This window comes from Polypterus senegalus, chromosome 12 (genome assembly GCF_016835505.1).
Source record: "Polypterus senegalus isolate Bchr_013 chromosome 12, ASM1683550v1, whole genome shotgun sequence".
NCBI classification, from domain to species: domain Eukaryota; kingdom Metazoa; phylum Chordata; class Cladistia; order Polypteriformes; family Polypteridae; genus Polypterus; species Polypterus senegalus.
Genome location: NC_053165.1, coordinates 57,461,993 through 57,487,983, shown reverse-complemented (window position 1 = coordinate 57,487,983; position 25,991 = coordinate 57,461,993). Strand labels below are relative to the sequence as shown.

Genomic DNA, 25,991 nt, shown 5'->3' with positions numbered 1-25,991 from the left:
AAAACCCACCCCCACACCCAAAAATTTCTCTTTAAATAAAAGAAAGCGCATCCTAAATGCAAATGATATTTTTAAACATAAAAAACTCAAAAACATTTGGAGTCTTAAAAAAAAAAAAAAAAAAGTAAATCTCCCTCTAGATGTTTAATCCCACGCAAAACATGTTTTTTTTTAATAATTATTTAAACATTATAACTGGTAATAGAGCTGCAATTTCTGATTGTTTAATATTACAAATTGAGGTTAAGAAGATTTTGAAAGCAAGTTCCACAGAACACAGTGCAACTTTATAAGCAAGAGTAGACAGCAACATAAACTTGTTAACACACACCTTCAGTACTGTATTCTAAGACATAGTTCTTGGGGGGAAGGAGGGGTCAGAAAGTAGCAGGACAAAAGATGACAATAGTAAAGAAAATGATTCAAAGGAGCACAACTTATTCCTGAACAGAAAAGTATTTGTTTAGATAATACTAATTAAAAATAAGAAAACAACAGATAACAAATCCATAGTCAAGTAATGCAGTGATTTTTTTTTTTTTTTTAAAGAAATAAAGCAGACCTACAACATCGGGTGTGTTTTAACTGCTTTGTTTAAGGTTACCTTCCTAAACCTTCTTTTTGGATTTTAAAAGGGGGGACTTTTAGAAAGTTAGTAACTGCCACAGGCTAACAACCAGGAGGTGACACTCATCTGTGATCCAAAGAGTCCTGCTTCCAAGTGCTTCTGAAATGCACTGCTCCGGGTCTGCTAGAATGACACTGGTGGTAATCACAACATTAAGTCTTAGTCCACTGGTCGTTTTTCACCATATTTCTTTGTAAACTCTTCTGCGTTCTTAAAGAATTTTTTACGGTCCTTTGAGTATTCTTCAGCTAAGTCAGCCCTCAGAGGGTGCTCCGGTTGGGGGTCATTCACCAGTGCTATGAGAGATTGGATTACTAATAAAAAGAAAAACAAATACATGGTTAGGTTGTCGGTTGCAGACACATCACCTTTTCAAGCCACTATTCAATATACCAAACTACACTGTGATAACTAGAAATATAAAGACAACCTCCGCATTCTATATGATCATGTTTAAAGACCAATCACTTTTTGGCACAGTCTAAATTTATTGTACTCATGCAGATTCCAAGCTTTTGTATATCAAATACAGCAGTTGTACGACAGCATTCAAAACTTTGAAATCACCCAGAATCTCATGTTTTTGATAGAAATTGATTCTTTTTACGAAACTATTGAACTGATTTAAAATATAACCAAGACATTACCAATGTTTAAAATGCTAATATTGCTTGAAATTACTGATTTAGAATTTATCATGCACATATAACTCCAAAGTCCCATTTCCAGCAGCCCTTAATCCAGGGTCCTAATGGTACACTCTCTTACCTTATCCTTAAGTAATCATGTTTAAATGCTGATTGGTTATTACAGAAACCTTTGTAATTGTGTTAGCTCAACTGAAACCTGTTGCACAAATAGACTGTTAATCTTTCAACATATCCAAAACCATATTTTTGGTAGTATATATATATATATATATATATATATATATATATATATATATATATATATATATATATATATATATATATATATATAAATAAAAAGGAGAGAAGGAAAACAATTAGTGCATTCTGGTTTTTAAAGCTGATTGTACAAATTACCTAATAGGTTATTACATACTGATGAGAACTGCGCAAAGACAGACTTTAACAGTGACACCTGACAAGCTTTTGTTAATATCACATTGACAATGGTGGTCGGTTCTACACTTATTCAGTTTTGATCGGACAATATTGCTGGGTTTAAAGTTAAAACCAAGAGTAGTTATATGTGGACTCCATGGAGATCACTTTGTGCATTTGGCGAAATTACACAAATGTTTGGGAACTTCACAAAATGCATTGAACTGAAATAAAATATGCCACACTTTAGAACAATTTCATATGGAAAATTAATACATACTTTGTGAGAAAATAATTAATTTTGACTGGAAAAATACTGAACTAAAGGTGAATAGGTGCATTACATTTTCAGGCTAGTTATAGTCTTGCAGTTGGTCCCTATATCTCTGCTGAATAAGTATAAAATAAATGCAATGACTAAACATTTATATTTCAAACTATTTTATAATTAAACATTTTTTCTTCCCATTAATAGTATTAAAACAGACATATTTGGTACATAAATAGAAGTAATCTGTAATCTTTTATGTGTTTGAAACTTCTAGTAAAAAGGCTTCATAGATCAACTACACTCAGATATGGACTCTCTCAAAAATGAATGTCATCTGTCATATTGGCAATGCTGGCCAGTGGAATTAAGACCGTTATACAGCAAACCATATTTGTGATTGTAAACCATAACCAAGTGAGGTTGCAACTTTTCACTGCAGAAAGGACTACCAGTTGAAGCTTGAACACCCAAAACTTCACATCGTACTTTCCACTAGCTAATACCATCAAACCACTGAATTGAACTTAAAGAAAACTTAATTGTACCTTTCTTAATACTAAGCACTCATAATTACCACATGAATTGTGTACCTTGGTCGGTTTTGGTAGCTGGCTTCCAGTTTTCTGCACTAATGACAGGCAGGCACACTTGTCCTTTCTCATCAATGTTGGGGTGATATATCTTTGTTTTAAAAGTAATCTTGGGTGGTTTGAAGGGATACTCCGCTGGAAAATTTATCTCAATTCTGAAAGCTCCTTTGTCATATGGAGGGTTGTCCTAAAATAAAAAAGCAACCAAAACTATTGTCATATGAAAAACAAAATGAATAAACTAAAATATTAAGAATAAGTTAAAACTCCAAAAATTTCAAGAGCTATGCTTTCAGTTAAATACTGTAACATTTTAAAGTGATGACTGAATTTAAATAGATTTTTGCACAGGTTATCTATGCCGATCCACCATGACATTAAAACTACTGACAGATGAAGTGAATCACATTCTTTTGTTACAATGGGGTCTGTTAATGGCTGGGATATATTAGGTAGCAAGTGAACAGTCAATTCTAGATGGTGATGTGTTGGAAGCATCAGAAATGGACAAGCATAAGGATATGAGAGACTTTGACAAGTGCCACAATGTCATGTATAAATGATTACATCAGAGCATCTCCAAAATGGCAGGTCTTGTGGGGTGTTAATACATACCAAAAGTGGCCCAAGGAAAGTCAACCAGTGAAGCGGCAACAGGGTCATGGGCACCCAAGGCTCACTGATGCACATGGGGAGTGAATACTAACCCCATCAAATCTGATCCCACAGAAAAACTACTGTATCACAAACTGCTGAAAAACTTAATGATGGCCATGAGTAGAAGGTGGTATAGGCCCTGGCATTCATGTGGATGTTATTTTGACATGAACCAGCTGTGTAAAGACTGGTGCAGACCACGTATATCCCTTCAAGGTATTAGTAATTCCTGGCAGCAGTGGCCTCTTTCAGCAGGATAATGCTGCTCTGCCACAAAGTAAACATTTTTCAGAAAATGGTTTTAGGAACAAACAAATAAATCTCAATCTGATCAAGCATCTGTGGGACATGCTGGAAAAACAAATCTAATGCATGGAGGCCCCACCTCACAACTTGCAGGACTTAAAAGATTCTACTGCTTACAATCATGGCCGAAATTATTGGCACCCCTGGAATTTTCCCAGAAAATGCACCATTTCTCCCAGAAAATTGTTGCAATTACAAATGTTTTGGTATACATATGTTTATTTCCTTTATGTGCATTGGAACAGAAAAAAAAAACAGAGAACAAAAAAAAAAAAAAAGCCAAATCTGACATCATGTCACACAGAGCTCCAAAAATGGGCCTGACAAAATTATTGGCACCTTTTCAAAATTGTGGGTAAATTTTTTTATTTCAAACATATGATGCTTGTTTGAAGTCACCTGTGGCAAGAAACAGGTGCTGGCAATATAGCAATCACACCTGAAGCGAGTTAAAATGGACAAAAGTTGACTCAACCTTTCTGTTGTGTGTCCGAGTGTACCACACTAAGCATGGTGAACAGAAAGAAGAGCAGAGAATTGTCTGAGGACTTGAGAACAAATATTGTGGAAAAATATCAACAATCTCAAGGCTAAAAGTCCATCTCCAGAGATCTTCATGTTCCTTTGTCCACTGTGCGCAACATAATCAAGAAGTTCACAACACATGGCACTGTAGCTAATCTCCCTGGACGTGGACGGAAGAGAAAAATTGATAACCCACTGCAACGAAGGATAGTCCGAATGGTGGATAAACAGCCCCAATCAACTTCAAAATGTATTCAAGCTGTTCTGCAGACTCAGGGTGCAACAGTGTCAGCTCGAAATATCTGTCGACATCTTGACGAAATGAAACACTATGGCAGGAGATCCAGGAGGACCCCACTGCTGACACAGAAACATAAAAAAGCCAGACTGGAGTTTGCCAAAATGTACTTGAAGCCAAAATCCTTCTGGGCGAACGTCTTGTGGACAGATGAGACCAAGGTAGAGCTTTTTGGTAAAGCTCATCATTCTATTGTTTACAGAAAACGGAATGAGGCCTACGAAGAAAAGAACACAGTACCTACAGTCAAACATGGTGGAGGTTCTAAGATGTTTTGGGGATGTTTTGCTGCCTCTGGCACTAGATGCCTTGACTGTGTGCAAGGCATCATGAAATCTGAAGACTACCAAAAGATACTGGGGTGCAATGTAGGGCCCAGTGTCAGAAAGCTGGGTCTGCATCAGAGGTAATGATGGTTATAGGAAGCGCTTGATTTCAGTTATTTTTTTTAAAGGGCGTGCAACAAATATTAAGTTGAGGGTGCCAATAATTTTGTCCAGCCCGGTTTTTGAGTGTTGTGTGAAAAGTCAGATTTGGCTTTTTTTCCTCTGTTTTTTTGTTTTGTTCCAATGCGCATAAAGGAAATAAACATATGTATACCAAAACATTTGTAATTGCAACGATTTTCTGGGAGAAATGGTGCATTTTCTGGGAAAATTCCAGGGGTGCCGATAATTTCGGCCATGACTATGTATCATTGTGCCCATTTCTACAGGACACCTTTAACAGTCTTGTGGAGTCAATGCCTTTATGGGTAAGAGCTGTTTTGGCATCACAAGTTAGTCATATGCAAGAAGGTGTTGTGGCTGATTAGTGTTAAAGCTCATATAAAACTTTATAAATTAAAATAATTTTTGGCACTTGAATTGGAAAAGTTTAAAATTACAATGCTTTACTTATGCTTTGATTTTTAAACACTAATGTATTAACACACAACATACATAGATAACTTTGTTCATTCAAAAAATTAAACTTCTTTTAGTCCTTTACAGTAACATCAGCAGAAATCTCAAATTAAGCAGACACACAAATGCAGTTTTATGTCCTTGAACATTGTAGCTTTAAATATGAGAGAGGAATTACTTCCCTATTATATATGTGCAAGCGTGTGTGTGTGTGTATGTATTTATTTTATATATATATATATATATATATATATATATATATATATATATATATATATATATATATATATAATAAAAAAAAACACCGACCACTTTATTACGTACCCCTTGCTAGTACCGGGATGGACTCCTTTTTGCCTTCAGAACTGCCGTAATTCTTCATGGCATAGATTTAACAAGGTAATGGAAACATTCCTCAGGGATTTTGGCCTATATTGACACGATAACATCATGCATTTTCTACAGATTGGTCAGCTACACAACCATGCCACATTCAAAGTCACAGTTTTGACAATGTCTACATGTTCCTGCCATATAGCTGACTAAATATCTGTGTTAACAAGCAGTTTAACAGGTATACCTAATAGGGTGACCAGTGAGTGTATGTATATATCAACTGAAACTGTGAAGTTTACTATTCTACCTGAAAGTTGCCAGCCTTACTTCAAGGAAGAGGGTCATGTATTACCAAATGCTTACACCAGCATAAACAGGTGACAGTGCTCTGTTGAAGGAACTTAAAACCGGTGGCATATTACAGTTCTTTACTCTGTCATTAAAGCAAACCAGCAGTAACAGTATGAAATTAAGTTTTGTTGACAGCACTGAAAATGACTATAGAAAAAATGCTCAGGATCATACGATAGGCTGCCGTCTAAGGCAGTGCCAGGGACAAGGACGGCGAGTTCCTTGCCTACTAGTGGAAGCGAGTTGTAGGATCTTTGCTAGCCACTCACTCTGGAGAACCTTCATTCTATCAGGCAGGACAAGGGTTGAAAAAAGAAGAGCAGTCAGAGCCATCACAGAAATGACAGAAACAGCCTCAAGATGGCTCTGAATAAAGAGGAGTGATCTGTGCACTATAGCTACTTGAACTCAAGCCAAGGACTGATCATTTCCGTCAGGGTCGCCTGGGTAAGGGTGTCTGATGTTGCGAGACTCAGAACACCCAATAACCCCAGGATACATCACTGAAGATATGTCCCACTGCACCCATAGGATGTATTTCAACATTGACATTTGAATCAGAAACAACAGGTTTAAAAAAACAAACAAAAAAACCTAGAATAAAACTAGCATCCAAATTCTTGAGTTGCTTGTTTTGTAACCATTTTAAAAATATTAATATTAAACATTGCATCATGTTTATTTTTTAAGCAGCAGAAAACTAAATCATTGCTAGGGATACTAACCGGAACAATAAGTCCTTGCCAGGTCAACAGATTTGATTCATCAACTTGAATGTTACGGAAGTTTTTCATTCCAGACTTGCGGATTTCTTCAAGTTCCTGAAGAGAATAAAACATCCAATAGTATTGTGTAACAAAAACCATAGTGGTACTCTCATTACACAACCAATTTAAAAATGACAAGCGGTTATAAAAATTCTTGTGTATTATTTCAGAGGAGAACAAAAGCTTCACATTTTGGAAACCAATGCCTAAAAAGCAGACGCATGAACTTACTTGTTTCCTACACATTTTGTGTTTACTTTCAGTTTCAAATGTACCACATATTCTAGCTATGAAGAAATTAATATTCTTAACAATAACTGCATTGCATTGTTAGTAATTAAAGGTGAATTAAAACCAATGGCTGTGATTCAAGAGATGTGACTAAAAGTTAAAAAGTCTCAGTTTATATCAATTAATTACATTACACAGATATAGATAACATCAATAAACATTGTGACATATCTGTGCTACAATGAAAGAACTTGAATTTTAAAAAAAGCTTTTTATACTGAAAATATATATAAAGCTAGAATACTCACTGAATATCTACCTGGTTATACTGAATTGTGGTTTTGTACTTAAATCTAACTTAGAAGGAAAAAACACAATGATGTATAATCAGAGATAAAAAGTAATACAAAGTAAATTATTGAGAGAGCAAAACACACGTTAACATTTTATGATTAAAAATTACGATCCAACTGTAAATTTTCATTCAATTTGTGTAAAGAACATTGAGCTGTATTCAATGTAAGAAATGCTCTATATAAACACTATTATACACATAGATTTACTCACAAAAAACATAGGCATTGATAAACATGACAGCTATTTGTGAATGACTATTATAAATTGTAAATATACCCAGGCTATTTTGTCCCCTATATGAATACACTTTGCATGGCCTTGCCACGGATTACTTGTGATTTCTTCAGCAAAAGCCTGATATGTTGTTTTGATGTGCATACAGTATGCTCCTAATATTGCTAAAAAATTTGAAATTTTGGGAGAGTGAAATTATGCAGAATTGTTTTAATGGCATTAACAATGTCAGTGGGGTTAGTTATAACTCTGAGTATTACGGTTAACTGTTATGCAGCGGAGGATGTTAGTCATGGGGATGAAAGGGAGAGTGTCTGGGACACCTCAGTACACGGTTAACCCGGATGGAGGTGTCATGGACCTAACTCAAGGAAGGAAGGTGCTCAATTGATAACTCCCAAAAAATACTCATGATGGCACTATGTAGATTACTGGAGGGTGGAAGGTAATAATTCACTTGGTACTGTGCTTAGGGAAACCAATGCCTGATATTCACCCTTTGGGCAAAGGTACAAAGGTATAAGTAGGGCTTCATGCACAACCTCCTGACTGTATACATAAGGAATTAACAGCATACTATGTGTAATATAAAATATACACTCTTATCTCCTGTTTAGTATGATATTTTAATTATTGCTGCTGACATAAGGCTGGCTTTCGTTCTGTTTTCCTGTTTATAATACTAGATTCTAGTATGGCATATTCATTGGTACTACAATGTTTATTGGGAGTGAAACTAGAGTTTTGCTGGGCAGCCCCTGTCCTAAGCGATCCTCCAACACAACTTTTTTCAGTTATATTAAAATTATGTTGCATCTATAAACGTCAGGCATCTATAAAACCAGATACATGTTTAAAAGGGACATCTGCTGAATTCATGTTAACAAGACAGTCAAGGCATAGGAGAGAATTGACACAATCAAATAATCACACCAAGTTTGCTGCTTCAGTTACAAAGTCAACACCTATAAAGTGATCAAGCAAGAAAGCTTTTTCAAAAGCAAGCCAAACAAATGACTCAAAGGTGGCATTTACAGTGTAAGGGCCAGATGGTCAAGCACACTCAGCCTCAGCTACTGTCACATGGCTGCTGTTCTCTGAATTCTGATAGATCTAAATATCAGACACATGTACAGTTGTGTCAAGTCTGTGTGATTTATTGATTCATCAATAGCTAGAGATATATGATCAGCTTGACTGACACCATGACAGGGCCTAGTTTAAGCAGTATTCACTCCAAGAGAAGTTGATCTTTTTTGTCACGCTTAAAATCGGGCTTATTTTAAAACCTACATATATATGATTGGTATCATTCTTTTCGGAATTTATCGAACTTTAATGTGATGTTGTTAGATTTTCTGATTTTTATTCCGTTTTTAAAATATAAACTAAAAAATATCAAGAACTTGCGTCTCGTGAGACGAGACTTAACCAAGAGTGCCAAGAAATTTAACCATGCCTGGAAATAAAAGAAAGAGTAGGACAGCTGCTGTACAGGCTTTTAAATGTTCGAAGCGCTGCACGAGATGCAGATCATGTGGCATGACAGCAACAAAGAAGAGGTTAAAAAAACAAAACAAAAAAAAAACAAAAACAAAAAAAAACATGTATTTGTTTCCCATTGTGTCACCGTTTAAGAGGGGGTTTTGGATTAGCGACCGTGTCTCCTTGGGGCGCGTTCAGCCCCCCCTCTTTACAACGCAAGCGGCAGACTGGCAAACAGCAAACCGATTGAAAAAGCTATCACAATTTGTATGTATTAGTCTAGAACAAGGATGTCTTCAGGAGAAAAAAGGTGTTTATAGTCTTCCCATTTAATTCTTTACTGCTATTAATATCAAAATAGGCTTTAGCATAAATAAAAAAAAAGTATATGCTGTATGCTTAACTTTTTTTAATCCAATACATAGAGCCAGCCTAACTTTTACAATATTACATAGAAGGATAAAAAATATCCTCAAATCATTATTTTATATTTTGTTTAGCTATGGCTATGAACTAAAATTTTTGCGGCTTACCTAGCACTATAAAAGGAGACAAATGAAATTCGATATGTGTGCCTGAAAAATGTGAATAAATAAGTTATAGTTTCACTAATATATTGAAAACTACATGAATTAAACAAGAAATACAACTTTAACTCATGGAAGCATTGAGTTTAATTTATAAATCAGGAAGATATACAGTACATTTTTATAGAATGATTACTTCTCAACAAATGAATTGTACCTAATTTTATACATTCACATTACCTCTCAAACTGTATGGCCCTTTTAAAGTTAGTTGCAAAGTTCTAAACCTAACTGCTCATTTTTTAGAAAAAAAGACAAGTGTAACAAAATTATTTTATAAATTAAATTATGCATCTTTGGTGTTGTGGCCCAAGTATGTGTTTTTTACTGTTACTTTAAAATAAAGCTGAAGTGTCATTCTTTCTGTTTTTGATTGTTCACACTATCATGATATACCCAAAAGGGGTGCAGAACATTCCGAACTTCATGTAACAGTTGGGAATGCAGTGAAATGGATAGCACATAAAGCCACTGACTGGTCTCAACATATGTACTGGGAGATTACAGAATTATGATAATGAAAATGATTAGCAAGGGTGGAAGCACTATAAAAAATGTTTAGTTATACAATGTCTTACTAGTATGAGGGCATACAGAATACTGTGATCATTCACAAAACCATGTAACCACTAAACCACAATATCTGCAGAATTAAATCAAAGAATATAACCTTACAATAAATGGAGTAAAATTTTCCCGAGTAACAGAAATAATGGATGCTTTACTGAATTTAAAAAAAAAACAACAAACAAAAAAAAAAACGCAGCCACAGGGGATATGCAGTGGTGTGCAAAACTATTAGCACCCTTCCTGATTGAAGTTTGTCACACAAAATGTTTCTGATCATCAAACACATTTAATCATTAGTCAAATATAACACAAGTAAACACAAAATGCAGTTTTTAAATGATGGTTATTATTTAGGGAGAAAAAAAAAATCCAAATCTACATGCCCCTGTGTGAAAGAGTAATTGCCCCCTTGTTAAAAAATAACCTAACTGTGGTGTATCACACCTGAGTTCAATTTCCGTAGCCACCCCCAGGCCTGATTACTGCCACACCTGTTTCAATCAAGAAATCACTTAAATAGGAGCTGCCTGACACAGAGAAGTAGACCAAAAGCACCTCAAAAGCTAGACATCATGCCAAGATCCAAAGAAATTCAGGAACAAATGAGAACAGAAGTAATTGAGATCTATCAGTCTGGTAAAGGTTATAAAGCCATTTCTAAAGCTTTGGGACTTCAGCGAACCACAGTGAGAGCCATTATCCACAAATGGCAAAAACACGGAACAGTGGTGAACCTTCCCAGGAGTGGCCGGCCGACCAAAATTACCTCAAGAGTGCAGAGACGACTCATCCGAGAGGTCACAAAAGACCCCAGGACAACGTCTAAAGAACTGCAGGCCTCACTTGCCTCAATTAAGGTCAGTGTTCACGACTCCACCATAAGAAAGAGACTGGGCAAAAACGGCCTGCATGGCAGATTTCCAAGACGCAAACCACTGTTAAGCAAAAAGAACATTAGGGCTCGTCTCAATTTTGCTAAGAAATATCTCAATGATTGCCAAGACTTTTGGGAAAATACCTTGTGGACTGATGAGACAAAAGTTGAACTTTTTGGAAGGCAAATGTCCCGTTACATCTGGCGTAAAAGGAACACAGCATTTCAGAAAAAGAACATCATACCAACAGTAAAATATGGTGGTGGTAGTGTGATGGACTGGGGTTGTTTTGCTGCGATAGATGGAACCATGAATTCTACTGTCTACCAAAAAATCCTGAAGGAGAATGTCCGGCCATCTGTTCGTCAACTCAAGCTGAAGCGATCTTGGGTGCTGAAACAGGACAATGACCCAAAACACACCAGCAAATCCACCTATGAATGGCTGAAGAAAAACAAAATGAAGACTCTGGAGTGGCCTAGTCAAAGTCCTGACCTGAATCCAATTGAGATGCTATGGCATGACCTTAAAAAGGCGGTTCATGCTAGAAAACCCTCAAATAAAGCTGAATTACAACAATGAATTACAAGATGAGTGGGCCAAAATTCCTCCAGAGCGCTGTAAAAGACTCATTGCAAGTTATCGCTGCTAAGGGTGGCCCAACCAGTTATTAGGTTCAGGGGGCAATTACTTTTTCACACAGGGCCATGTAGATTTGGATTTTTTCTCCCTAAATAATAAAAACCATCATTTAAAAACTGCATTTTGTGTTTACTTGTGTTATATTTGACTAATGGTTAAATGTGTTTGATGATCAGAAACATTTTGTGTGACAAACATGCAAAAGAATAAGAAATCAGGAAGGGGGCAAATAGTTTTTCACACCACTGTACAAACCATTGCATTTCTTCATGAAGTTCCCAAGCCTGGATAAATGGGGAGGATCACATCAGGAAAGGAATCCGATGTTAAACTTTGCCAGATCAATATGCGGACAATACAAATTTGCATACCGGATTGGTCGAGGCTCAGGTTAACAACGGCCGCCACCAGTACTGTTAGCCAACAGGGTGCTGGTGGAAATTGGGCTACTGTTGGCCGAAGGAGGAGAAGATGTATCCGAAGGCAGGAGGAGAGGAGGAAAGTAAAGAGAATGGAACCGAGGGTAGGAACTGAATGTTGGCAGCATGGAAGGTTGATATATTGTGAGTGCAAGAGACTAAACAGAAGGGGAGTAAAGGCAGGTGAATCAGAGGTGGGCTCAAATTGTTCTATCATGGTGTGGATGGGAGGAGAAACGGGGTAGGGGTTATACTGAAGGAATAGTATGTAAAGATTGTTTTGGAAGAGAAAAGAGTGCCAGACAGAGTGATGATTCTGAAGCTGGAAACTGAAGGTGTTATGGTGAATGTTGTTATTGCATATGCCCCGCAAGATGAGTGTGTGATGGATTGCAAATATTTCTGAAGTGAGTTGGATGAAGTAAAGGACAGTGCACCCAAGGGGGAGAAAGTGGTGATTGGAATGGATTTCAATGGACATGTTGGTGAAGGGAACAGAGGGTATGAGGAGGTGAAAGGTAGGTATGGTGTCAAGGAAAGGAATGAAGAAGGTCAGATGATAATGGATCATGCAAAAAGGATGGACATGGCTGTGGTGAAAACGTATTTTAAGAAGATGCAGGAACATATGGTGGTGTACAAAAGTGGAGGAAGATGCACAGAGGTAGATTATATCCTAGGCAGGATGGTCAATCTGAAGAAGATTGAAGACTGCAAAGTGGTGGCAGGGGAAAGTGTAGTTAGGCAGCATAGGATGGTGGTCTGCAGGATGACGTTGGAGGTCAAAAAGAGGAAGAGAGTGAATGCAGAGCCAAGGATCAAATGGTGGAAGATGAAAAGGGAAGACTTCAAAGTTGAGTTCAGGGAGGCAAGACAGGCACTGGGTGGCAGGGATTAGTTACCAGATAGCTGGGCAACTACAACAGATGTAGTAAGGGTGACAGCAAGAAGGGTGCTTGGCATGACATTTTGACAGAGGGAAAGGAAACCTGGTGGTGGAATTAGGAACTACAGGACAGTATACAGAGGAAGAGGTTGGGAAAGAAGTGGGACAGACAGAGAGATGCAGAATTTAGACAAGAGTACAAGGAGATAAGGCATTAAGTGAAGAGAGAGGTGGCAAAGGCTAAAGAAAAGGAGTATGATGAGTTGTACGAGAGGTTGGACAATAAAGGAGGAAGAAAGGGCCTATACCGACTGGCTAGACAGAGGGACTGAGGTGGTAAAGGTGTGCAGCTGGTTAGGGTGATAAAAGATAAAGATGGAAACATACTCATGAATGAGGAGGATGTGTTGAGCAGATGGAAAGAGAATTTTGAGAGGCTGATGAATGATGAGAATGACAGAGAGAGAGAAAGTTGGATGATGTGGAGATAGTGACTCAGGACGTGCAACAGATTAGCAAGGAGGAAGTAAGGACAGCTATGAAGAGGATGAAGAATGGAAAGGTAATTGGTCCAGATGACATACCAGTGGAAGCAAGGAGGTGTTTAGGAGAAATGGCAGTGGAGCTTTTAACCAGATTGTTTAATGCAATATTGGAAAGCGAGAGAATGCCTGATTAGTGGAGAAGTGTACTGGTAACAATTTATAAAACACTAGCCAACCCGCATAATCAGGCTGTTTTTTTTAATGATTTTTAAGCACAGGGAGAAAATTATCATTTGAAAAATCGATAATATATCAGCAAGAAAAGCAACATTGTGACAATGCACAGAACGTACTAACACACAATCGTCCGTTCAGCGCTCAGGCGTGGAGGGTGGAACGGGGGGAGAGGAGAAGGACGTCCACTCCGCTCCCTCTGTCATGCTAGTCTGCTGATTTCTCGTCCAATATGCACTGCCCACTCATGTGCCCACCTCCAACTCGTCACTCGAGTCGTTGTCGTCTTTGCACAGTGCAGATGCACCTGTGACTCACGTAGACTTTTCGCTGCCTTTCTATATATAATCAACCAAGACACCCGACCACGGTGGTAGTGAGGCGGGAGGGGGGTGTGTACAAAGTGCAGGAGCATCTAAGAAGACGCATGTTTGTTGCGGATGCAAATTGCTGTATGTAGCGTGTAAATCAGTTTGCTATGGTGCATGCGGTTGTGCGTCATAACCGAAAACTCGGTTTTTAAAGACTGCTTACGTCATTGTGTATACGACTTTAGGTGAATGAAAAGATGCAATTCTGGAGAGGGCAACATACAATACAGCGTTTTACACGCTGCATACAGCGATTCACATTTGCGACAAATTGTTTCATACGCTGCATACAGCGATTCACATCCGCGACAAATAAGAATCTTCTTAGATGGTGCTGTCGCGTCCACCCACACTCTCAAAGCACACACACTGCCTGGTCATGTGTCCGCTCACAAGAGCAACTAACAGAGACCTGTCCACCAACTATAAGGCTATGGGATAAACCTCACAAACTGCTCTACACGCTGCACCCAGCCATTCACATCTGAGACAAACAAACTGTTTTACACACTGCATACAGCGATTCACAGCCACGACATGATTTTTCTTAGATGGTCCTGTTGCATCCACCCTTGCACTCAAAGCATACACACTGCCTGGTCATGTGCTCGGCCACCGAGTCTAAGACCATGGGAAACCCCTCGGAAACTGTTTTACACGCCGCATACAGCGATTTACATCCGTGACAAACATGCCTCTTCTTAGATAGTCCTGCTGCGTCATGTGGTGCCTCTGTGTGAACCGGTCAGGCACAGAGAAGGTCAGCTGCTGAGAGAGCGTCTCGACTGTTGCAGGGCCTGCATTGGTGAAGCAGGTGAGACGGTAATGAAACAGAGGCACAGGGCTTATTGGTTTTTAAAGACTGCTTCCTTCATTGTATTTTAACCTCAGTTTTAAAGGATTGTTTTAAGGATCCCATGGGATACCCCTCACATAATGTTTTACACGCTGCATATAGCGATTCACTTCCACGAGAAACATGCCTCTATGAACAGTCAACGTGGCTCAGAGCTGCATGTGGACTCTACGACAGACGAACACAAATGACGCCATTTTTCCTGTGTCGTCGCGTCTGAGTTGGTGGGCGTGGTTCTGCGAGTTGTCGTCGTATCCAATGGCCTTAGAGTTGGTGGGCGCGGCTCCTTCCTGCATGCGCCATGGGCGTCTTACTTGTCGGCGGCTTAGTGAATCCATGCCCCTTCCGGCATGCTTTCCATGGGTGTCTTGCCTTAGTGAATTATTTATATATATATATATATATATATATATATATATATATATATATATATATATATATATATATATATATATATATACATACATATATATATATATATACATACATATATATACATATATATATACATATATATACATATATGTATGTATGAAGGGGGGGTGTGTGCAAACCTGTAGTAACTACAGGGGGATAAAACTGAAGCGACAAAGCATGAAGTTATGGGAAATAGTAGTGGAAGCTAGGTTAAGAAGGGAGGTGATGATTAGTGAGCTGCAGTATGGTTTCATGCCAGGAAAGAGCACCACAGATGTGATGTTTGCTCTGAGGGTGTTGACGGACCTGGAGAAAGCATATGACAGGGTGCCTCGAAGGAGATGTGGTATTGTATAAGGAAGTTGGGAGTGCTGCCTGTAACATCGTTTAGCATGACTGGTTTGGTGGTGGGTCAGTGATGATCTTGGAGGCATATCCATGGAGCGACTCACAGACCTCTACAGGCTAGACAACGGCATCTTGACTGCCATTAGGTATCAGGATAAAATCCTTGGACCCATTGTCAGACCCTACGCTGGTGCAGTAGGTCCTGGTTTCCTCCTAATGCACGACAATGCCCGGCCTCATGTGGCAAGAGTATGCAGGCAGTACCTGGAGGATGAAGGAATTGAAACAATTGAATAGCCTTCACGATCCCCTGACTTAAACCCAATAGAACATCTGTGGGACATGATGTTTCGGTCCATTACGCGCCGCCAGGTTGTTGCTCCTCAGACTGTACAACAGCTCAGGGATGCCCTCATACAGATCTGGGAGGAAATGCCACAAGACACCATCCGTCGTCTCATTAGGAGCATGCCCGACGTTGTCAAGCATGCATACAAGCTCGTGGGGGCCACACAAGATACTGAAAAGCATTTTAAGTAGCAGAAATTAAGTTTTTGAAAAAATGGACTAGCCTGCCACAACTTCATTTCACTCTGATTTTAGGGTGTCTACACAATTGAGCCCTCTGTAGGCAGAAAACTTTTATTTCCATTAAAAGACTTGGCATCCCTTTTGTTCCTAAGACATTGCCCTGTCGTTATTTGTATAGATATCCAACTTCATATTGAGATCTGATGTATCTAATGTGTTTCTTTAAAGTGTTCCTTTAATTTTTGTGAGCAGTGTATTTGGGATTAACAAAACGAAGTAATGGGGATTGTGAAAGAGAAGCGAAAGAGAGTGCAGGCTGGGTGGAAAAAGTGAAGAAGAGTGACAGAAGTGATTTGTGACTGACGGGTATCAGCAAGAGTGAAAGGGAAGGTCTACAGGACGGTAGTGAGATCAGTTATGTTATATGAGTTGGAGTCGGTGGCACTGACCAAAAAACAGGAGGCAGAGCTGGAGGTGGCAGAGTTAAAGATGTTAAGATTTGCACTGGGTATGACGAGGATGGACAGGATTAGAAATGAATACATTAGAGGGTCAGCTCAGGTTGGACGGCTTTGAGACAATGCTAGAGAGGCAAGGTTGCGTTAGTTTGGACATGGGCAGAGGAGAGACGTTGGGTATATTGAGAAAAGGGTGTTAAAGATAGAGCTGCCAGGCAAGAGGAAAAGAGGAAGGCCTAAGAGAAGGTGTATGGATGTGGTGAGAGAGGACACGAAGGTGATGGGTGTAACAGAGCAAGATGCAGAGGACAGGAAGATATGAAAGAAGATGATCCGCTGTGGGGCGTCATGGTGGCGCAGTGGGTAGCACTGCTGTCTCGTAGTTAGGAGACCCGGGTTCGCTTCCCAGGTCCTCCCTGCGTGGAGTTTGCATGTTCTCCCCGTGTCAGTGTGGGTTTCCTCCCACAGTCCAAAGACATGCAGGTTAGGTGCATTGGCAATTCTAAATTGTCCCTAGTGTGTGGGTGTGTGTGCACTGCCCGGGTTTTGTTTCCTGCCTTGCGCCCTGTGTTGGCTGGGATTGGCTCCAGCAGTCCCCTGTGACCCTGTCGTTATTATATAGCGGGTTGGATAATGAATGGATGGATGGATGATCCGCTGTGGAAACCCCTAAAGGAAGCAGCCGAAAGAAGAAGATTGAATTAAAAAAAAAAAAAAAATCACACACATACACGGAGTTGAAGCAAAAAAGTCTCTTCAAGCTGGAACATAACTTAAATGTAAAATGTGTTACATTCAGTTTTTCAGGATATTTCATCCATTACTCAACTTATCTGATATAATTTGGGGTAATGGGGAGTCACAGCCTATTTTGAAAGGCACTGGACAAAGCAATACTTTGAATACAAAGCAAATTCCCTCATACCAGACTAACTCAGGGTCTTTACTTAAGCTAAAAAAACCATCTTCAGGATGTAGACCTGAAGTCACAGTACCCAGAGGCAAGAAACAGACAATTTCCGCAACCGCAAATAGGAAAAAAAAAAAGTAGTGTCAAAAAGGACTCCATATTCAACCAGTCAGGCAATGTGCTATTGGATCCTCTTTCACTCACGCCTAGCTTTAAAACATCCACCTGCAAATATGTTAGCTAAATTGAAAGGTGAGGACGACTTAGGCATTGTCAGTGAAATACATACTGCAAAAAAAAGTCAAAAGATTTGACATCCTTAACACAGACAAGTCAGATGTAAAATACAGTCTAATCAATAATTAAAAAATTTAGACTAACAATTTTCAACCAAACTACACATGGCTATGCACAATTTTCCAAACATTCTCCACTGTGCCATTTTATACATAGCTTGGAAAACAGAACTGAAGTGCAAACTAAGACTTCTCACTATTGAAAGCAGACATTGCAGGGACATCAAATCCTGAATAGTACTGGAAAGGCCCACATGCAGAAACCAAGTGTAAAACCCTTGTCTCTAGTCAGGACATGAGACTGCAGTGCTACAGCAATAATTACATACTAGGAAAAAGTGTTTTTTCCTTATACAACTATGAATTATTATTATTTATTATGATGTTAGGATATCAAAAGGTTGGAATCTTTAAAATAGATTGATCATTTATAGATTTAGGTAGATATATCCATTCTGAAAATGCAATGTACTTAACTATACATGTTTCAAATACAATCATGTAAATATGACAACCAAAATGAAAACAAACAGAGCCAAAATGTTTCTCGAAACAATCAAATAATGCCTTTGGCTAGCTCTAATACGGTGTAAAGAAAATTAAAAAAAAAAAAAATCTGTTATAAATAAGGCTGCAAGTCAAGTTTTCAAACAGTTAGTGACGCTGTAAGTTAATGAGAAATTGTTTTAATTATAAACTCATACAGTCATGTGAAATGATAAGTACAACTCATTTTTTTAACATATGTGGACATATTAATTTTATTTTCATTTAAACAGCATCTAAAAATGAAAATGTAATTTTGTAATAATTTATTAAATGAAAAATGAACAAATATGCCATTTCTGTGTGTGGAAAAAGTAAGCACACCCTTGGCTCTAACAGTTGGTGGTGCCACCTTTGGCAGAAACAACCTCAACAAGGTGTTTCCTGTAACGGCTACACAGAATTTAAATCTATATATCAATGTTATCTCAATCACATTAAAGTAAAACATAATAGCTAGCTTTAGGTCATGTAAGACTTACTTATTAAAGGCTCATACCTGTACTTTATTCTTATAAATAACTACACAACCACTAACATTTATCAGCTCAGAGCTAGTAATGTGAAACCTATACAGTGAAAAAACTATTAAGTGAATATAGGTGATGGTCACTTCCTGGGACAGGGTGGCAAGTGTGGCCTTCAAGTCAAGATAATAGTGGCGAGAGATGGATAGAAATTCATTATGCCTAATGGTGGTGGAAAAAGCAAACCAACAGAATAAGGGAGTTGTGTGTAAGGTGTCAGTTATGGAAAATGTACAAAGCAAAGTTCTTTAGGGATAAGAATTGTAATAAATATAACATTCTCCTAGGCTAGGGGCCTCACTTCATTGAACCAAGATGGCTTTGTGCTCTATAAATTAAAACCTTATTCTGATTGCTCATCCAAAACCTCAAATGTTTTCTTTGAGGCAAGACTGGGTTTTTCTCCAAGACACTGTATAGTAGTCTCTGAAATTAACTGGAAGAAACACGACTGCCTCGTCATTTCAGAGCATATTGTTTCAGAAGTCATAGTTTTTGCCTAGGTGTTCATGTGCAAACTTCAGTCTTACCCTTATGTTCTTTCTGGAGAGCAAAGGCCTCAGAAAGCTCTTTTAATATAGTCATGGTGATAAACACTTCAACAATAAAGACTAAACCAAAATTAACGAATGAGGTTTAAATAAGACAGATTGAGGCCCTGTATACACTTCTAATGGATAACTCCAAAACCTTACTCCAGCCTCACTTGTACGCAGCACTATGCATTACGATCTTTTTGAATTAATAGGGAGTTGGGGCTCCCCATGAAGTTTTGATCACATGGAAGCATGTAGTTCTGATCATGTCAAAGCTAAAATTTGAGAAATTGGTCACGGTGAAGTCTCAATCATGTCAAAGCAATAACTGGATGCCCATGAAGTTTTGATCATTGTCGAAGCATGTAGTTTCATTTCATCGAGTCCAAGAAATGGACGGTTTTCCACTCAAAAGTGAGTGCTGCCAAAGGTCACAAAATGTTGGTGCTACACCTTTTTATAATTAGGGTTTTCTGTACTACCACCTCAGCCAAGAGTACATTTTCTTTGCGGATTTAGAAAAAAATATAACTATATAAAATGTAAATGTTTATTTAAATTATACAATGGAATACAAAATGTAAATGTGGCATGAAGCTTATTATGTCACCTGTATCTACAGATGGTGTTTAAATGGAGATCAAATCTTGATATGGCCACATATGCTTAAAAAGCAAACATTTCATGGGATGTACTTTTTCACTTGACTGTACACTGTAAATGTTTTATCAAAAAAATCAGACTGCCAATAGCAAAAACAAAGTCTACAAAGGAAATTTCTTAAAAGAAAGTTTACCATAGCAAAAACTGAATTAAGATGATTTTTTAAAAGAATATTGCAAAATTGTAGTGTTTATATTCTTAATCAATTAAAGCATGTAACACCATTTAAATAAAGTTTTTCAATGTACATATAAACAAGCAAAATTACAAGTCCAGACCAAATCACAGCTATACCAGGATATTGCCATCACTCCTAAAAGCAGGACATACAACAAAAATATAAATAGAAAGACTGTCAACTGGAAGATTTCTGCCAGGACACTCATTCAGTTAAGTAACAGTGCACAGATGCAACACATGTTGCATTCTGTATTACTGTATATATAAAATTCTAATACACTAAACATGCTGAAAAATATCAAACATTTTTTATACAATGCTGAGAAAATTAGCATAATGGTGTTCCCCTAATCAAATACATATGGCATAATTCTTTAAAGCTTAGAAAATAATGCCTGTTAGTATAAGCCAAAGTTTTTGCAGTGGGGAGATGAGAGAAGAATAAAAAAAAAGAAAACTTTCTGATAAAGAAACCAAGTTTTTGTAGTTTGAAACGTAAGAGTGGTGCTAAGCAACAACGTAACAATTCTGAGCTGGCTTATTTCTTGGCAACTAACACTTAAGTATATAATATGTATTGAAGCACAAGTTATCCAGTGTGTGCATTAGTTGTAGGGTTAATAGTGTGTGTGTGTTTGTATATATCCGTCTATCTATATAGCTATCTATTTATACCCACCCACCTCTGTCTCTATCCATATTTATTATATATATATATATACACACACACACACACACATATACATATACATACTCACCTAAAGGATTATTAGGAACACCTGTTCAATTTCTCATTAATGCAATTATCTAATCAACTAATCACATGACAGTTGCTTCAATGCATTTACGGGTGTGGTCCTGGTCAAGACAATCTCCTGAACTCCAAACTGAATGTCAGAATGGGAAAGAAAGGTGATTTAAGCAATTTTGAGCGTGGCATGGTTGTTGGTGCCAGACGGGCCGGTCTGAGTATTTCACAATCTGCTCAGTTACTGGGATTTTCACGCACAACCATTTCTAGGGTTTACAAAGAATGGTGTGAAAAGGGAAAAACATCCAGTATGCGGCAGTCCTGTGGGCGAAAATGCCTTGTTGATGCTAGAGGTCAGAGGAGAATGGGCCGACTGATTCAAGCTGATAGAAGAGCAACTTTGACTGAAATAACCACTCATTACAACCGAGGTATGCAGCAAAGCATTTGTGAAGCCACAACACGCACAACCTTGAGGCGGATGGGTACAACAGCAGAAGACCCCACCGGGTACCACTCATCTCCACTACAAATAGGAAAAAGAGGCTACAATTTGCACGAGCTCACCAAAATTGGACAGTTGAAGACTGGAAAAATGTTGCCTGGTCTGATGAGTCTCGATTTCTGTTGAGACATTCAAATGGTAGAGTCAGAATTTGGCGTAAACAGAATGAGAACATGGATCCATCATGCCTTGTTACCACTGTGCAGGCTGGTGGTGGTGGTGTAATGGTGTGGGGGATGTTTTCTTGGCACACTTTAGGCCCCTTAGTACCAATTAGGCATCGTTTAAATGCCACGGGCTACCTGAGCATTGTTTCTGACCATGTCCATTCCTTCATGACCACCATGTACCCATCCTCTGATGGCTACTTCCAGCAGGATAACGCACCATGTCACAAAGCTCGAATCATTTCAAAATGGTTTCTTGAACATGAAAATGAGTTCACTGTACTAAAATGGTCCCCACAGTCACCAGATCTCAACCCAATAGAGCATCTTTGGGATGTGGTGGAACGGGAGCTTCGTGCCCTGGATGTGCATCCCACAAATCTCCATCAACTGCAAGATGCTATCCTATCAATATGGGCCAACATTTCTAAAGAATGCTTTCAGCACCTTGTTGAATCAATGCCACGTAGAACTAAGGCAGTTCTGAAGGCGAAAGGGGGTCAAACACTGTATTAGTGTGGTGGTCCTAATAATCCTTTAGGTGAATGTGTGTGTGTGTGTATATATATATATATATATATATATATATATATATACACACACATACACATACACACACACACACATACATACATACACACAAACTTACAAACTGTATTTTGAATACAAGGTCAGCAGCAATCAACATTATGTTCTATTATTCACCTAAGTGAATGGTACTTTGCCATTATGGTAATGTCCCAAGGGCAAAATTACTGGAGCTCAACTAGACAGCTCACATGGCCAATCAGTTAATTGATGAATATTGGCTCTCACTCAAAATGAAAATGCCAAGCAGCAACTTTTAGTAAAGCAGGAAACAAAATCCTTACTCCAAAAAGACAGCAAGAGTGAAGCAAGCCTTTATTTCTTGGATCACCAAATTTGCAGTTCCACAGATTCCTGGTACCCTTCAGCAGGAGCTGTCCATTTGTCCACTTCAATGATCATACTGCTGTAAAATGAGTGAGGTCTGTGTGTAGAAGTATGCAGATGTTTATCATATGCAATAATGAAATAAGGGATGGCACAGTGGTGCAGTTTCTATGTTGTTGCCTCACAGCTTCAAAGTTGTAGTGTTGAGTCCTGGCCCAAGCACTGTTTATTTCAAATTTTCAGATTTTATGCACATACACATTTCTGTTGATATTTCTGTCATCACATACATACAAAATTGGAAAACAGCAGGATGTGAATGTAAATTAAGATATTACATTTACTTGTTTGGCTGACGCCTTTATCCAAGGCGACTTGCAATATTTGAGATACAACTGGTAAAATTACTTTTGTTTTTTCCTAGTTAGAGCACAGTCAGGTGAAGAGACTTGCTCATGATCTCACAGGGTCAATAATAGGATTTGGGCTCACAGCCTCAGAGTTTGAAGTTTAGAGCACCCACCAATACGCCCCACTACCCATGTTATAGGAGTATACTGGGGGATAAACGTACCTTGCCACGGACTAGCACTTCCTAGAAAATCAGTTTTTGCTGTTTAGACTTTAGCTGCTCACCATCCTGCTTTTTTTTTTACATGAATGAATAAAATATGCAAAGATGTATGGGACATGCAAATCTAATACGCAAACCTTTAAAAGCTACTCCATACCAACTGTCTGGACTAGAAGTCCCTTTTGATAATAGATTTACCAAGTAAGAGTTTACAGCACACTATCTTAGCATTCCTTAAAAATACAGTAATGTTTATGGAGCCTTTAAATTATTATTTTTTTCATACACATTTTTTGACCCAGAAAACCTTGAAAATCACACATCTCTCCTGTGTGTCCTTGAAAAACTTACAATGCCATCACTCACTTGTGATGCAAATTTTCTAGTTCTGCTTTTCCCTCAGCTATATAGCCAGCCATTTTATTATTAATCTTATTAACTGTACTACCTGTTCACACTCAGCTCTACACATTTCAACATGTTTTTATTCTTTGTTAACTTTTAAGTTGGTTATCAAACAAGTTTTGGTATATTAAAATAATGAAGTAAAAATCATATATACATGTACATCAATGTTTGATAAACACCCTTTTGGTAATACCTTTATAAAGTAAACAGCATTCAAAGCATTAAGCAAATCCAAACACATGATAATACAGTGTTAATTTTTTACGGTTTGGACACAGACAAGTGAAATGTCTTGTGCAGGGTCATATTTGATTTAACCATAAATCCCATTGAACCAGCACATGCACAACGCCACCATATTGATGAAAACTGATCATCAAAATAGCATACAGGTTGGGACAACAGATACAACCGCCCTCTTACCATCAATTGTGACCGGCGTAACGCCCCACGCTGACATTTATCAATGCAAGTTACTTCGTGCTCTTCCTGAAATAGGGCATGACATCACCACCCGCAATGCTGTCGACAAATTTCGAAACACGAAAAAAACGGATCCCTGACAGAATATTAAAAAAAAAAGACTTCGTGAAGATATCCGAAACTGTTTTCACAAATTCTGATTTGTAACATAAGCTCGGTGACGTAATGGAAGCCCTTCCCTGCCGGTTGAGTCGTACATGGCTCATATACAATAAATAAAATATCAATGGTTTAATTCGACATAAACTTTGTCTCCACTATCCCAAATAATTTTTAGTTTACAGTTTCCAAAGGACTAGAATACCCAATGACTGACTGGTACAGCAAAAACTCGACTTCCTGAGATCCCGAAAGTAACCAGCCGGCCTTTCTCTCACAGATATGCAACGACCATATCTCAGGTTAAAGTAAAACCAAATGCGAGCCCTGCGGCTTTCATATTCAGTTCCCTAGACCAAGGTATAAATTATCTACAAAACGATGACTGTTTTAATAGAATACAATTAAGTTAAACCAAAAGGGAAGAAAAAGCCGGGGGGTAAGTTCGCGGCCTGTGTTGCCCGCCAGCTGACTAGCACTCCGTCGACTGTGAGCGAGCGAACGGCCAGGCAGCCGGCAAGTCGCCGCCGTCTCCTACCAACAACGTATCTTCGGATAAGCCCTCACCCAGTCTCCCTCCATGCGCGTCGTCCTCCTCTTTCAATTTGAGTAAAGCCAACAGAAAACAGCCACCTTTTTTTTTACCTTGTACAGCCGTCTGCTCGCCGCCATCTTGGAGCTAATGAAACTTCCCAGAATGCACAGTACATAGTGAGCAGGCTAAAGCCACTGCACTTCCGCCCTAACTTACACTGCGTCAAAGATGCCAACTTCCGCCCCAAATACCCCGTACCCTCCCCGACGCTGCTCTAAAATGTCGGAGAAAGTGGGGGATTCATCAGGGCTGCGATGGTTTAGGGCTTCGCGTTTGACGATGTCATAACGAAGCAAACTGTGTTGATATTGGCTCAGGTTATAGGTTTGTATGTTCCAGCGTTAGCTTTAATTAACATAACCGAATATTCCAGTTTCGGCCGGCGGTAGCAACGGGGCGGAGCCTATCCCGGCAGCACTGCGCGCAAGGCAGGAAATGAACCTGGACCAGTGTTGCCAGGCTAGGGTAAATTCCTTCATTTTTTTGGGGTGTTGGAGGGGAATCAGGGACACGGGGAGAAAAATGGAGTGCGGTAGCAAAATATGTGGAATTTCATAAAAATTAAGGTGTTTTTTTTCATGTGATTTACCTCAATGGAAATAAACATCCATAACAGCTCAACAGAATCATTATCCTGCAATAACCAACATACTGAACATTGCAACAGCCACCTGTTTCTCACTGTTCTGTCCTCTGTGTTGCTGGTTAGAGATTTGGGACTATCAGACAGTGCACTCTTAAAAATACATTTACATGGATTTACATTTATTTGCTTAGCAGGACTCTTTTGTCCAAAGTGACTTACAAAAGCAGTTAACATTGTCGAATAAACATCAGTCTGGGCAACAGTTTGGGAACAAGTGTCACAGGACAAGGTGATCATATCAATTGGAGATGTCAGAAAAAAATACAAGTGAGCTGCAATTCCTAGATAAGAAAACCTAACAGTTAACTGTTAGACAGAAATTCACCAAACAAGAGAGTCTTCAAATGCTTTTTAAACACATCGAGGGAGTCAGAATTCTGAATGGAAGTGGGCAGCTTCTTCTACCAGCTAGGAGTTACACATGAAAAGGACATGGAGTGAGATGATACACAGAGGTGGCATCACCAGACGCCATTCATCAGTAGGCTCAAGTGATCTAAGAA

The 25,991-nt window shown here is 38.6% G+C and overlaps 1 protein-coding gene across 2 annotated transcripts; it reads right to left on the bottom strand.

Annotated features, from left to right (window-relative positions):
- Positions 1-164: 164 nt before the first annotated feature.
- ube2l3b (ubiquitin-conjugating enzyme E2L 3b) lies at positions 165-24,990 on the bottom strand. 2 transcript variants are annotated; one of them, XM_039771552.1, is made up of 4 exons: positions 24,893-24,990; positions 6,660-6,755; positions 2,557-2,743; positions 165-942 (listed from the first exon to the last, which is right to left on the bottom strand). In XM_039771552.1, the coding sequence occupies exons 1-4, from the start codon at positions 24,917-24,919 to the stop codon at positions 788-790; spliced, it is 465 nt and encodes a 154-aa protein (XP_039627486.1). In that variant the 5' UTR covers positions 24,920-24,990; the 3' UTR covers positions 165-787. The 2 variants fall into 2 exon arrangements, with proteins under 2 accessions (XP_039627486.1, XP_039627487.1); XM_039771553.1 differs by lacking the exon at positions 24,893-24,990 and adding an exon at positions 24,815-24,844.
- Positions 24,991-25,991: the final 1,001 nt, after the last annotated feature.